The sequence below is a fragment of the Aplysia californica genome, unplaced genomic scaffold (assembly GCF_000002075.1).
Source record: "Aplysia californica isolate F4 #8 unplaced genomic scaffold, AplCal3.0 scaffold00412, whole genome shotgun sequence".
NCBI lineage: Eukaryota > Metazoa > Mollusca > Gastropoda > Aplysiida > Aplysiidae > Aplysia > Aplysia californica.
The window spans coordinates 375,749-391,521 of NW_004797682.1; the positions used below are offsets into that span (position 1 = coordinate 375,749).

The window sequence follows — 15,773 nt, forward strand, 5'->3', positions numbered from 1 at the left end:
GCAGTAATGAGGAGCCAAGGAGTAGCAGTAGAAAGGCTGCAGAAAGAGTCAGGAGCCCAGAGGAGGGGGCAAAGGAGGTGAGGGGGTGGGGGCAGAAAGTGGAATTGAAAGCAGACAACAGAACATTGCTGGAGAGCAGGAAAGGAGGTGAAAGGAGACAATTTTAAAGAAGAAAATTTTTTGGTCGCTACCCGGATTCGAAACCGGGACCTTTGAATGAGAGGCCAACACCTTAACCTCTAGGCCACGAGAGCCCCCTCCCTGATGCTTAGCAGAGGGTTCTTCGCCTTTGCAGCTTGAAAGACGCGTTCTCGATTGCTAAGTAGGATCAAGTTTGTACATTGTATCAAGTATTTCCATCTTTCCGTTGAGTTCCTGTATCCTACTCACATTGGTAGGTAATTACGTGTAAATAGACGTTGTTGGAGTATAATAAGTTATTATTTCAGTTCGACAACCGAAATATGGAATAATTAGTAAGCTGGAAAATCTCTATACTCTGTCAATTTAAAGCTGTTAGCCTAAACTGCGTCACTGACAACTTTGCTATTAATTTTTTTTTTTTTTTTTTTTGGTGGTAAATTTGTGTTTCATGGCGTTCGCAACTGCATAAGGTAATATGAGCGTGCAGCAGCTTTTAAAAGAAATATTACTAAAATAATATATGTTTTAGAAATATTATAGATCTATATAAATATATATACACCGAAAATGATTCCATTTATGTGAGTAGATATAGGCCAAGAGATGGCATTGTGCACACGGCCGACCGAACACCACGGGGGGAAAACTTCCGTGAATAAATTGATTCTTGTTTTTAAATTACTCTCTTTCGCTTTACTATTTACCTTTTATGGGTCAGGCTGAAGGAGTGGTTACGGAGTTGAGCGTGTTACCGTCTTGTTATACCTTCACACGTTATTTTACGAACGGAATATAACTTTCATTTCGACGTTTGGCATTGGGGAGTTGAAATTCCCTACATATTGTGGCTTTGTGCTCTTTAACATTTATGTTGGGTGAATCATTTCGAGCTTTCACCGTTCCTGACTTATCCTGTTTCAAGGGACTTCCGGATTCGTGATCTCAACAGTCAACAGTCTGCTCGGACGAAATAATCCAGGGTCTCGTCCAGCGTAAGTTTCAAATAGCCTTGATCGTTTGTTAGTTTGCACAGCACTAGCTTTTTCATAGTGAAAGGGAGTGGTCAAGTGTAGATTCTACGAAACCTAATCTCGTTGCAGCAACTCGGCGAAATTAGGACAGTTTCCCCATGAATTATGATGAATGATAGCGATTGTTTACGTTTCCGTTCCCAGTCTGACCAGCTAGGCACTGTTCTTACAATTCCAATTCTACAATAAATTCCCTACGTTGGCCTAATCTAGATCTAGATCTAGATTTCTAGATTTAATTATTATTTGGCAAAATTTAGAATTGTGGGTTTTACTCATTAATGAAAGTAAATCAAAGGCAAGATCCTTGACTGTGAGTGTGACTACTGTGAGGGGGACAGATGATAGAAAATCGCAAGGGGAAGTTTTGGAGTGTCACTTTCACTGCCTGATCATAATTTTGGTTTGGTCTTTACCAGTCCCCCTCCTCTGTCTAGTCTATGTAAGAGCAGTACAGACTGGCAGTTTAGTGAACATGAAAGTCTACATCAATGTAGGTGATCATTTACGTGGGTAGAATGACTTGCGAGCGGAGGTTTAGCCCACCATGAACAGTAGTAACATGAAATTTAAAGTTCTTCAGAGAGTTCTTTTTAAAAACTTAGTAGTAGTCTTAAAACCATTTAATACAGAGCAACGTTTCACTGCATTTCAATTGCCATAGCTGAATGCACGTCCGATGCCTGACGCTCCTGTGATATATTCATGGCTTTTTCTCTGAGTATGAGTACGAGTTCTAGGCAGAATTTCTGTAAGAGGAGAGAGAATGACTGAAAAATAAGTGTCCACGTACACGGTAACCGGGCACCTAGTCTCTATATGGAAGTCTGTTTCAAGACTCGCAGTCTAGCCGTACTTATTCTTGATATGATGGCTAGACTGACCATTTACAAAAAATAGGCCTACTGAATTGTAAATGAAAGTGGCTATTCTCACCCGCCGGAAGTTCTCGCAAGATCAGCTCCTCCCCTCTTCTCTCTCTCTCTGTCTCTTTCTGAATACTGTCTATCGGTGTGGACGATCAAATTGACCAAAACAAAGTTAAAAAATGATGTTAAAACACAAAAGTAAATTAATTTGGTTGTCTACAAAGATGCTACGGCTATTTAACTTTTCGAATCGAGCCGAAATACGCGGGTCGCCATTTTGTTTTGCCCGGAAATTCTCGCGCTACTCCTCTCTCTCTTTCTCTCTCTCTCTCCACTGCCCACAGACAAAATTGTACGCTTTTAGTAGGCTACAGTTGTAATGGAACGTTTGTTCACGGCACAGAATTCTACAATTTTTCTGTTATCACAGTGTAGAATTCTGTGGTTTAGGGTGAACGCAATATTTGGTGAACGCGCACCGGGTGAGAATAGCCACAAGACTCGCCTGCACTATTCTCAGTCCGGGTGAGAATAGAGGTGGCCATTGTAAATATACATTTTTAGTGTGCAGTACCTAAGGTATTTGCATTTGAGACGAAACCAGGTACCTTAATGACAGTGCATATATTTTAAACCTCCTGTTTTCTAATGTTAATAGGGCCTAAGATAAGTACGGCTAGACTGGCAGTCTAGCCGTACTTAAGTACGGGTAGACAGCCAGGCTAGCCGTACTTAAGGACGACTAGACTGTCAGGCTAGCCGTACTTAATATTGATGGCTGAATTGTAAATGAAATTTTTAGTTTGCAATGCCTAAAGTATTTGTATTTCAGACAAAACCAAAAGGTGCCTTACTGACTTGCATGTATTTGAACCTGAATAAGTACTAGATCTAGATCTAATGAGACTTGTGTACTAAACAGGCTTGAGTCGATAGGGCCAAACCTAGATCTAAGTACGGCTAGACTGGCAGTCTAGCCGTACTTAAGTACGGCTAGCCACTTCGGTCTCAATATCTACTTACATGGTAACGGGGCACATAGTCTCAGTATCTACGTACACGGTAAACCGGAATGAAAATAAATCTATCTTTTGTCCTGTGCTATCACTTGCTGAAAAAAAAAGAAAGTCGTACAAGCGTATTGTCGGGCTTGCCATCGTGACCGGTCAGTGAACTTGTGCGTGCGCATCACATTGTGAGTACCGGTTGGGGGTCACGAAAGCTCATTCAAAGCCTGTGCGCTGTGAAGCAGGGCTCAGGAATGGGAGGGATTATTGGTTTTTTTAAAGGTACAGTCGGGGGAGGGGTGAGGATGAAGGCAACACTGGATGACAAAAACTGAACTTGGGAGTTCTGAACTGCCCGGTTACCGTGTACATGACACTGAGACTACGTGCCCGGTTGCCAGTTACTGTGTACGTAGACACTGAGGCTAGGTGCCCGGTTACCGTGTACGTAGACACACTGAAATAAATTAAAGTAGAGTCATTCTTCTTCTATCTTTGAGGTTTTGAATGTAGTGCTTTTTAATTTGAGTTTTGGATCTAGATTTTAAAGTAAATAAATATAATGACGGAATGGAGGGTGCAATGGAATAGAGTTCAAACTTAGACGAATCTAATAATAGTTTGACAAACTATCTAATTCAGCCCGTGAAACATCAAACATACAAAGACACATCGAAAGTTTATTTCTTGTAACCGTAATAATATATATATATATCTAAATTTCTAAGTCACAAGAGCAGAAAGTATTCTTTAATTTGAAGAGAAATCGATGGATAGCGAATGAAAACCTCAAATATCGTATCAGCACGCATGGTGAAAAGTAATTTTTAATGTAATATTAAAAGCACTCGTTGGAGCCAAAACTGTAACTCAAAATAATAATATTTGGGAGCTGTTCCTTCGGGGGTTTTTTTGTTTTCAGATAATTTTGAATTTTGATCAGGTCACTTAGTAGACACACTGTTTTTACATATATATATATGGACTAACTAGCAGAGAGTACAAAGTTGGTTTTTATGGCATTGGTGCTTTTATTTATTTAGAAAGTTTTATCCTACATGTTTTTGCTTCTTTTAAATTCCCCAGAAACAAAGTCGCTGGTCCGCTGACAACATGGATGACATTTTTACTCAAGTGCGGGAAGGGAATGCTTTCAATGTACGAGTGTGGCTGGATAACACAGAGAATGATCTTAACAAAGGGTGAGTCTTTTCAGCTTTATTAAATTGTATGGTGATTGCTGACTCAGATTGTGAAAAAAAAAAAGAAAAAGTGGTTGTAGTTGTAGTGAGTCTGTAGTGGCACTCTTATGTCTGGTACAGTGTGTACCACAACTTATTGTAGAATTCAACAAAATCATGTAAATTGATATCTGGGAGGGGGGGTTAGATTTCATGTGCATGTGACAGAGGTGGGATGTCTGGGAGATGGTATAGAATTCACTTCAATTAATGGACAGCAAGATGACACACACTTGTAAGCCACTGTCTCTACGGTCGTCTTAGTCCTGAAGGAGTTCTTTGATCATATGAATTCACCTGTGAACGTGTTGAGAATGTTGCTTTTTAAAAAAAAAACAATTTTGTGAAAAGCGTGTGTTTTCTGTTCTTTATATCTATATATACTGGTTTTAAATAATTGATAATGATGGTTAATTCACAAGTGATTGAGCACAGTAATTCAGAGGGAAAGTCTGTATGTAAAAATTAATTAATGTACCCATCTTTTGAAGTTGTGACACACTTTTTATTTGTCTGCATGCGTGCTTGATAAAAGCATGTGGAAAACTGCATTCTCAGTAGTCTATTTAAACTAGTTCAAAGACGACCAAACTGTTTTGTTTTTGTTGGATTGTTTTTTGTTTTTCTTCATTTCTAACTAGTCATGTGAAAAGAGAAGAGCATATTAAGACATTTTACTTTTTAAATTTGAAATCGAGCCTTAATGACACAGTACACGTCCCCTTACCCCCCCTCGCCACACACTCATTTATTGAGATTTCTTGTATTGCTTGGGCAGGGATGACCACAGATTCAGTCTGCTGCACTGGGCTGCTCGTGAAGGTCGCGACAACATTGTGGACATGTTGATCAAGCGGGGCGCACGCATCAACGCCACCAACATGGGAGACGACACGCCCATACACTTGGCCGCTGCCCACGGTCACAGGGATGTTGTGCTCATGGTAATGTTTGTTTTACACTATTCTAGCTGTTGAATAAAGAATTATCGTATAAGACACTGGTATTAATTGATTTTGCGAATAAATGTTTTAAATTATAATGGACCCCCCCCACAAAAAAAAAAAGAAAAGACAAAAAATCCCTCCTGTCTGGTTGTTTTTTTTTGTTTATTGGTAAATCGAAGAGGGCTTAAGAATTGTTTATTAGACATGTAGACCCTTTTGTTATCAATGAGAATGTCGTGATCTAACGGAGTTGAGAAATTCCTTGAACCACTTACTAACAGTTTGAAAATGTCCAAATTTTTTTATCGGGATTTTTTTTTTCTTTTTTGAAACTAAGTTTTTTGGGAAAATTTCAGAAATATGTTTTGGAACGGGAAACATGCTGTATCCACTGGTAAATACTGGCTTGTTGGACAGAAATGATAGAGGTTGATGCGGAATTTTTCCTGTGCTGCGGTATCTTAATAATTATACTATTGAGAGCATTTTTATTCACTATATACTTTCCCCACTTTCAGTTACTTCACAACAAGGCAAACGTGAATGCTATCAATGAGCATGGCAATTCACCATTGCATTATGCTTGCTTCTGGGGCTATGACCAGATAGCTGAGGTGAGTTCTCATGTTATTTTATCGACTAGATTTCTTTCTCTGTATAAGACAAAACGGAATAACTTCAGCTGGAGAAGTTGCTAATGTGGCTGTTACTTTTGATTTATTCGCGGTAGTTAAGGCTTTCTCAAGTGCACACAGACACAGACACTCTAATGCAGTCGCACTCTCTCGTACAGACACACCCACACTCTCACTGGAAGCATTTCATTCAGACATGCACGCTCATAAACAAAGTTAAGAACTCTAACTCACTAACACACACACACAAACACGCACCCGTACTAACATGAGAAAATTGAGTGTGATCTGGAAACATACAGGTAAAATGTTTTATAAATACTTTTGCTTTGCATCATGCTCTTTTTTGTAGAATTATTTATGCCATTATTTATGCTATATTTTTATCTTGATTTTTTATCTCTTCCAGGATCTCGTCAGTAATGGAGCTTTGGTCAGTATAGCCAACAAATTTGACGATGTTCCACTAGACAAATGCAAGCCTTTCATGGCTAAAATGCTAAAGGGTAAGAAATGTAGAAATATTGAATGTTTTTTTATTTTATCAGTGTAAAGACAAAGTGATTGTTAACAGTCTCATACCCTTATCTTCTGAAAGCCTCCAATAATGTATGTTGCTAAACTTGTCTCTTTCCATTAACTCCTTCCTCCTGGATGGCCTGTCAGGCTTACATAGTGTGAGCATGCTATGTGCTATGACATTAATATTTATATATATATATTTTTTAATGTGCTATAATATTATTGAGCATATATATTTCCATGTGCTATAACGTTATTGTTTATATGTTATTTCCATTTCATAGTGCCTTACTCTGAAAGTAGGAATGGAAATTGTGCAGTTTGGATTGAACTAATTCTGTGCTGATGATGAGAATTCTTGCAAAAGTTACTGAAATCATCTTAAAACTTGTTCAATTTTCTTGCTTTTGATAGTAAAATAAACACTATTTTAAATACAATTAGAGATATTTGTAATTGACGGACCTGGTGTTGGCAGTAAAATTAGTGCAAAAATGTCTACCAAAGTTTAGTGACTTCCAAAGTTTGAGTGACTTTTGGAAACTGCAAATTTACATTTTGTGTGCTTTTTATCAGCGGTTTTCCTTCAAATCCACAAAAACCAACATGTTTTTAAATGAACATAAAAGGCGATGAATCAAAAAAGACAACTCGATAAAAATTGCCGAATGAGTGGTAAATGTCGGCTTTTAAAATTTCATTCCTTTTTTTGATGAGCGCCTGATTTCACTACGATGTCACACTAATTTCTTTGCAGTTGTTCAGCTCTGTTGCTGAAGTAGTGATTACTGCTTTGACACATGGTGAAATGTTGCTGAATTTTATTCTTTAGGACAGTAAATTGTAGCTCACCTCTTCTAGAACTGTCAAATTTTGTTGTTGTGTTTTTTCTTTTGTTTGAGTTAATTAATTTGAATCCCTGTTGTTTTTTTTCATCAGAAAGAGCAATTGCTGTGGGGCAAGACCTGAGTAAAATTCCCTTCAAGGATCGTAGCTGGTTGGGCTATAAAACAAGAAGTCGTAAGTAACGTTTTGTCGTGCTTGTAGATTTCACTCCAATCTCATGATGGAAACTGTTTTTTCTCTCCGTTTTGGCAACCAACTCAACGTTCTTTGGCAGGTAAAATGATTGAAAAGCATATTGCAATATATTGCAGACCTGTTGTTATAAAATGATATGAGAATATCGTCATACTGATGGTCTTAAATGGTGACTGACCTTGTTCTATCTTTCTGCTTTTGAAGACATTTCTGAAGCTGGCACAAGCGACATAAAGTGTGGTGTTCAAGATTTTAGTTTACGGATATGTCAAGTGTGGGGACTCGTGCTTTGTTTCCCCCTAGATGAACCTGACGGTAGATGTTTCAAATGTGTTTCTAATATCCTGCTGTTGAGAATAGGAATGGTTTTTTTTTACCTTAAGCAAAGTACAGATTCTGGGTCACTTTAGTGTTTGTGCTACTTATCCAGTCAAAATTGTCCAAGGCGGCCACCCATTGTTGAAAAGAGAAGTTGTCGTCTTAGACAGTCTTGAACAGTGTCATGGTGATGTATAAAAGCTGCAAGATAGGAAGTGGTCATTGGTGCAGGTGATTGTCTTGGACAGATACAACCGAACCTGATGGAATTTTGCTGAACATAAAATTCTGACCTTTGTCTTTTAATGATAGTTAAGTCTTTTGGTATGTGTTAACTCATGTTCCCTTGCATTTTGATTACAAACTAGGTGAAAGTTTCCGCAGATGTTGTGCTGCAGCTGGGAGATAAACAGACAATTGAAATCAACTCTGTAACCTTTTTGACTGGTTCCTCATTTTGATTTTATGGAAAAAAAGCAATTAACCTCATCCAGTGACTTCTGCGTTCTGACTTCAAATTTTAGGATAGTATCCCTTGAAGCTGAAGGACTTTCCTGTGTTATTGCCTTATATAAAAGTCTTAAGATTTTTGTGAGTGAAATGATGCATGAGGATCAGAAGAACATAACATTCCTTCAGGTTGAATTAGCTCAGATTCTGTTAACAGTATTACAGGTGTGAAGTGTGGTTCTCCCTGCTGTTCCACAGGTGATGCAGTCCTGTCCAGGTACACGGGGATTGATATTAAAGAGCTTCAGCTGGTGGGACACATTGCAAAGACACACTCTGGGGAGGTGAGTTCAGCAATCAGAGTTTTGTTTTGTTTCTTTTTTTTTTGGATAAGTGTTTTAAGGTGCTTGCAGCTGCATGACGTCGTACGAACGTGCGGTACACATTTAGCATTTTCAGTTTGGTAGGAATTAATTTTGAATTTTGCCCGAGTGGATGCCGAAGCCAACGCTTTATCGATTTTAGGACCACCAAGGGATCTTTAGCATGTGCAATGTCTGTGAAGTATCTTTAGGAAATGTTCAGCTTATTTTCAAGGACTGAATATTTACAGAATGATCCAATTGTCTGCTGAGAATTTTGGAATGCTAAAAGCCTTTTAATGACTTGTTTTTCGTTTCTAGAGCCCTATTAGTTTTAAATACGGCTGTCAAATATCTTTTGTGGTGTTTTAAAAATTTTTTTGTTATGGTTCACTTGCCTCTGATGTTTCAGACATGGCGAGGATCTTGGCAGGGAAATGACATCGTGGCAAAAATCCTCAGCATGAGAACTGTTTCCGACAGAAATATCCGAGACTTCAAAGAAGAGTTTCCCAAGCTTAGGTGTGTATATTTTAGAGATTTTCTTTGAAGTTGTTGTTTTCCCATTGTCCAATAGGCTTATTTGTGTTTCCCATGATCATACTGCCTTGTCTGACAGGGTAGAATTGTACTATTTATTTATTCGTTTTTAATCAGTCCATGTCATTTTCATGTAGTTTATGTCCCGTTGTCATGATGTTCTGTCAGCTTGTTCATACTTATTATAAAACAAGGTGCAAGCGTTCAGTGCATTCACTGACATCTTTCACCATTATGGAAGACCAAATACCTGTGTACTCCAGGCTGAGAAATACTGAGCTATTATTTTGGGTGTTTCTACATATTTTCAACCCTAGTGAATAATTGAGTCTAGAATGAGATTTCCATGAAGAGGTTCTGAGTTTCCTGTCTCCTGGCTGATCCGAAGTTGCTCAACAGGTCATCATGCTATGAACAGATTCTGACCTACCTACCTTCTGTCCTACTTTTTTTACAAACATATGAGATTGTTTACTTCCTCAAAAGCAAAAAAAAAAAAGATCTCATAATAAGTAAAAAAGTTTAAAGAAATAAGCTTTCCATACATTTTCATTAATTCAAGATTTCTCTTTTGTGTCCATAGTTATTTTGTAAGTAACAGTACTCTTTGCAAATGTGATTTTTGGCATAAGTATGGCCATCTGTATTGCCCAATATTTGCAAGTACAGAATAATCAGCCAGGAAAGGCTACAGGTGTTGTCCACTCTGTGGTCATTTTGTGCCTTTATATTTTTCTTGATCTTGTTAAAGATACTTTATTGATGACGTAGTGGTAGTAATTATGGTAGTAATAATAGTAATAATGATAATAATACATGGCATTTATTTACTGATAGCGCTTTTCTATAATTTCAAATGCTCAATATGCTTTACAAGTCATATTGGTAGCCTGCAATGGCATTAAAATACCCGCAGCATTAAGAAAGAGCTATCATGATGTGCTCCTTCAGCTTTTTTTCTCGGAGGAACTTATGACTTTATTCGCAGCCTAGAGAAATATTGCACTTGCCACGCATACACATTGCAGATTTTACCTCCTCTGAACTTTTCTTCATCTGCAGAATTTTTAACCACCCTAACGTGTTGGCTGTGCTGGGTTGCTGTGCCCCCAAAGACCCTCCAGATCTGGTGGTCATCAGTCAGTTCATGCCCTTTGGCTCCCTGTACAACACCCTTCACGGAGAGTCTGGTAGGTTCATCGTCTAGAGAGGCGGGGGGGGGGGGGGGGTGTGCTCTGGTTGGGTTCTCTGGTCTGGTCGGCTGCTTCTAGTTTGATAGTTTTTGCGGTTGTTTTTTGTTTTGTTTTTTCTTTTTGGCAATACGTGGTTGTTCTTGTGCTCACTCACTGTTCTCTTTTTCTTGGGGATTTTTTTTGGTTTTTTGGTAAGAGTTTTACAACACGCAAGAGTTTTACACCACTTACAACACGATAAGTTCACATGAGTGCCACAGATTAAAGGTGCTGCTAGAGAGTACCATACCCAAAAAAATAGAAGAAATTATTTTTTTTACCCCCTTCCCATTCTTATCAAATGGGGTTTTTGTGTTTAGTAGACAAAATAAGGGGGCTGTCGTGGCCTAGAGGTTAAGGTGTTGGCCTCTCATTCAAAGGTCCCGGGTTCGAATCCGGGTAGCGACCGAAAAATTTTCTTCTCTAAAATTGTCTCCTTTCACCTCCTTTCCTGCTCTCTAGCAAAGTTCTGTTGTCTGCTTTCAATTCCACTTTCTGCCCCCACCCCCTCACCTCCTTTGTCCCCTCCTCTGGACTCCTGACTCTTTCTGCAGCCTTTGTACTGCTACTCCTTGGCTTCTCCTTACTGCTGTCTTTCTGCCACACCCCTGATCTTCTGGTAGGAAAGATCTACACGTAGCCTTCTCGGACAAGGGCGAAAAATCTCGGAGGGCCCATGTGCAAGTTGCGCTCGTTAAAGATAACTTGGTGGTCTAAAATCGATAAGAGTAGGCTTAGGCCGCCACCCGGGCAAAATTCAAAATTTCTTATCATCTGAAAATATTTGGTGTATCCCGCGCGCTCATATGACCGTATGCAGTTGCGAGCGCTGTAAAACACTTTACAAAAAAACAAAAAAGACAAAATAAAACATGCAAGTACTATTCTTTTAATGTAGCAATAAGAGAGAATTAATGATAGAAATCAAACATTTATATAAAACAAAAACAACAGACTTTAACTTGCTGATGCTTCTTTCTAACCAAATGTCTTTTTAACTTTAGTCATTTTCTTCTGTCCTGTCCCCTGTCACGACAGATATTGTGGTCGACCAGAACCAGTCGTTGCGCTTCGCCATCGACATTGCTCGCGGCATGGAGTTTCTACACTCGATGGAGCCCATGGTGCCCAACTTTGTCCTCACCAGCAAACATGTCATGGTAGGTGATCCTCCACATCTCAAACTTTCCTCTTTTTGTCACTTTATATCTCGAGAGTGGAAATTATACAACCATCGTTTTATATGGTGTGCTTTATTATTAAACCTTTTTTTGTTTTTTCTTTTCATTATATCTTTGGAATTATTTTTGTCAATACTTTCGTCTGGCGCTTTGTTGGTAAAACACGGTACGGATTCCTGACGCATTATGGAGTCCTACATATGATCAGTGTTTCATGTGGTGTGTTTTATTATCAAACCTTTTTTTTCTTTTCTTTATATTTTTGGAATTATTTTTGTCAATACTTTCATCTGGCGCGTCATTGGTACAGAAGTGATTCTCCTGTTACATTGTGCTGCTTTCTTTTTCCAGGCGTGCCAACTTTATCTTTTGGATATTTCTGGAATTCCAGGAGCTTTTGCTGTTCTCTGTTGTTTCTCTCTTGTCATTTTATTCTTTGGTTTATAGATGTGCTTCTTTTTCTATATATGCAATCATTATATGCTCTGAAAATATTATTCTCGAAACAAGTGGCACCCAGAAATTCATGGACACCGATAGTTTGTACTGTGAAGATTTCCTTCTGCACTTCAGTAATTTGTAAATGTGTCTTGCATTTAGAAGTTATGTCTGTCTTTATAGCTTTGCTTTCTGATTTCAGGTGCCCCTCATATAGGTTTATGTTTCAATCTTGGCCATTCACAGCCAAGTGTAAGAGAAGTCGCTGCCATGTTCCCAGGCTTCATTATTCAAGTTGTTTCATGCTTCTATTTTTTAAAAACTTCTATCCATTTTTTTTTTCTTCATATTGTTGGTGTTTTTACCCCTGACTCAGTTTGATTTTTCCTGTCTTATTCAATCATCTTCCAGAATTTGTCGCTTTATTTTAAATGATACCATTAAGCAAGGCAGAGATATTTGCAGCTCACAAATTATCGTAATGCCTTTTCAAATTAATAATATCAGTAAAATTAGCAAAACAAATTGAGAAATTTGTCATTCTGAAACCTAAGACATATCATTCTAACTTGTAACTTGTGAGCCATGCAGTAGTCATGTGCTCGCTCCTTGTGTTTCTGTACAGATGTGTACTATTCATATATTGATGTATGCTTGTGCTTCTTTATTGTCTCTTCAAGTGAGATCTGAACTGCTTGTTCAAGGAGAGTTATTGGAGCTCTTTGGTACTGCTAATACTTTTGCTTATATATATTTCGACAGCACTGTCGAGTTTGAGGGAGCCAAGATATAATTTGCTGAAATGCTGCTTTATAAATAAGACAGTGGTGTATGGTTGGGTTTTTTTATGGTCTCCTGGTCTGAGAGTACATAGGCAACTCAATGTCCACCATGCTTATAATTGTGCACTTTCCTCGCTCTAATAGGAGACCAGTGCAGCCATTGTGAGAGACCCATGAAAGTCTCTTGAACCCATAAACTTTTGTTTGTTGAGAAGTTAAGTTAATTTAAGAAAAGGATTGAATGTACGGAGTAATAAAATTCACATGTATTTATGTTTTCATTATAGTGTGTGAATAGGAAGACAATGAATTAGACCAGCTGAACACAAAGGCACATTATCTCATTGTGTGTTCATGTTGTTTAGCCTAAAGGAAGGCAAGGTGTTGGTACCCCTTGAATACTGTTATATTTGATGGACTGTGAAGTCTCCTCAAGAGGATAACTTGTTTCGGTATTGAGAATGGCATTATGTTATAAAGAACGGGCTATGATTGTTATGCGTCGAGTCGTTTAAAAAAACAACCCAGTTCTAACCTAGTGCAGTGAACCTCTTCTAGATTGACGAGGACCTGGCTAAGATAAATGTGGATGACCCCAAGTATACCTCAGGGGACGTCACTCTCAACGGGGTAAACAGGAGGCATTGTACTTGCCTGGCTTGTCCGTTTGTACTCGTCCCTTCTCTCATTCTCTCGTTCTTTCTTTCTCTCCGTGGGTGACCTTGGTGTACTACTACTACTACTACTAAGCAGTCTTGATCATTTTTGACACCCCCTTAGACTGATATTAACCTTGTGATGCCTTACTTTAGCATTCTGCCCCATGAAGAGTCGACTACAAATTTATTTTTATTTTTTCAACACTCGGCATAATGACTGTCTGCATTGTTCATACCCCTTTTAAAAAAAAAAAATGATTGTTTAAGGCGTACTCACTTCAATGTTGCGTTTCAGGTTTTATATGTGTGGTGTGGAGTTGTGGAGATATGTTGTTTAAACTGACCTCACTTCAGTGCTCAGATGTTATTTTTAAATTGGTTAGTAGAGAGAGAAAAAAAAAGTGGAAACTCAAGTTTGAAGGGTGTATGGATGGAGAAAGTGAGATTAGTAATCCGTTGAATCATCTCAGCATTCTTTATTCACTGACGCTTTCTTCAAGCTAACATTTCATGTGTATTCCAAAAAAAGTTTGGGGTTGATGAGATCTTTCTTTAACTTTTCTTTACGTTAGTGACGTGACCTCCTATATACCATTCTGTGAGAACATACGCGACTGCTTTAGAACGACATAGCTTTCTCTTTTACAACACATTTTGGGTGGATGAGATCGTTCTTTTTAAGTTTTCTTAACGTTGGTGACACGACTTTTTATATTCCCCCTCTGTGAGAATGCAGGAGACTGACTTACAACGACATAGCTTCCTCTTTTTAAACACATTTTGGGTTGATGAGATCTTTCTCTTTAACTTTTCTTAACTTTGGTGACACAACTTTTTATATTCCCCCTCTGTGAGAAAATAGAAAACTGACTTAGAACGACATAACTTCCTCTTTTTAAACACATTTTGGGTTGATGAGATCTTTCTCTTTAACTCTTATTAACCTTGGTGTCATGACCTATTGTATACCGCTCTGTGAGAGCAAAGGGGACGGACTTAGAACGACCTAGCCAGTAGTTTCTCTTTGGCATCACTCATGCTAGAGGCCAGGGTTTTTGTCTTCTGTAGGTCGTTCGTTTAACCTCTGACCTGTGCTCCTCCGGATTGTTGCAGATGTAGCCTGTGGCTGTCGCACAGCATAGTCCCTTTGTTGCATAGTTCTCCTCGCTTTTCTAATAACACTCTCTATTTATTTTCCCAACAGTTTATTATTCTCAAAGTTTACTCCCAATTACAATACATGTGGCTATCGAACAAAGAATGTACCATTCCAAACAGTTCTTATAATGGCTTTTATGTAAGTATTAATAACTGTTTCATGACTAATGTGTTCCTGTTGAGGGAAATCTTTTTTCAGGAACAATTTTTTTTTTAAAACCCTGAGGTGGACTAAGTGTGTGAAGATGGAAAGACATTTAAAATGTCCATGCTTTATTCCACCTCCTCCCTGTCTCGGGCATTCGGGAGAAAAAAAAACCTCAAAAGACTTCCACTGGTCATGTCTTTTGTAATAAAATATACTGGCTCTTCTCTAATCACCTTCAGCCACCTGTAGTCTGACAACTGCCATACATGCTAATCTCACACTATCAGGTATGCAATAACCACTAGCAGGAATATGTATATATTTCATGTACGGTACAAGTCTGCTAGAAGATTGAGTAGTTTAGACATGACATTTCATGTGTCTGTGTATTCAGAGGGTGCGATATTATCACTACACATTTATCAGAGTCGAATCGTATTTTGAACAAAAATCTAACCCGACACTTTCTGATACTGATACTGATAACTGCCCTCTGAAAGAAAGGGTTTTTCTTCTTTTTTTTTTTCTCATTCTCTCTCAACCTCTCTTCGGTGTGTTGTGTGTGTGTGAGTTCTAAGACAGGTTTCATTTACTGAACTAAATAAATCTTTACTTGTGATGAGGTGTGTCTGTTATTTTTCAGTAGCCGAACTCTGCCTGTTATCGCTGTATTATTGTAACTTGCACTCGATTTTTCAAGTGTGGACAATTAGTCTCAGGAAAAGCTAAAAACAACACATGCCTTCACTTCACTTTTACCACTGACTGATAATGATATGTGAAATTACAGTTGTTATCTGAAGGAGCATGTTTGAAAGCAGTGGGTACCATAAACAACTTAGATTTGTTGATTTTTTTTTCTTGTTCTTTTTTTTTAAAGAATTCAATTTTCTTCAAATTTCAGGAGTTCTTGTTTTCTGTTTGTTTGTTGGTTTGTTTGTTGTTTTTTTTTTATTGTATGCCGTGATATCATTACTATGCATGAGAGCTGATGTTGACGTGCCACTACCGAGATGTGTGTCATATGTCTGGCAAATATAGCTGTGCCCGCCCGCCCGCGCCCCCTCC

The 15,773-nt window shown here is 38.3% G+C and overlaps 1 protein-coding gene across 1 annotated transcript in view; it reads left to right on the top strand.

Annotated features, from left to right (window-relative positions):
- Window positions 1-816: 816 nt before the first annotated feature.
- The window catches only part of LOC101846441 (integrin-linked protein kinase), a gene marked incomplete in the record, with an annotated part of 24,469 nt that continues 9,512 nt past the window's right edge, over window positions 817-15,773 (top strand). Inside the window, 11 exon segments of the mRNA XM_013085836.2 lie at window positions 817-1,136; window positions 4,138-4,253; window positions 5,071-5,236; window positions 5,758-5,853; window positions 6,284-6,380; window positions 7,336-7,416; window positions 8,464-8,549; window positions 8,980-9,089; window positions 10,170-10,297; window positions 11,378-11,499; window positions 13,299-13,370. Coding sequence (XP_012941290.1) covers window positions 4,165-4,253; window positions 5,071-5,236; window positions 5,758-5,853; window positions 6,284-6,380; window positions 7,336-7,416; window positions 8,464-8,549; window positions 8,980-9,089; window positions 10,170-10,297; window positions 11,378-11,499; window positions 13,299-13,370 — 1,047 coding nt within the window.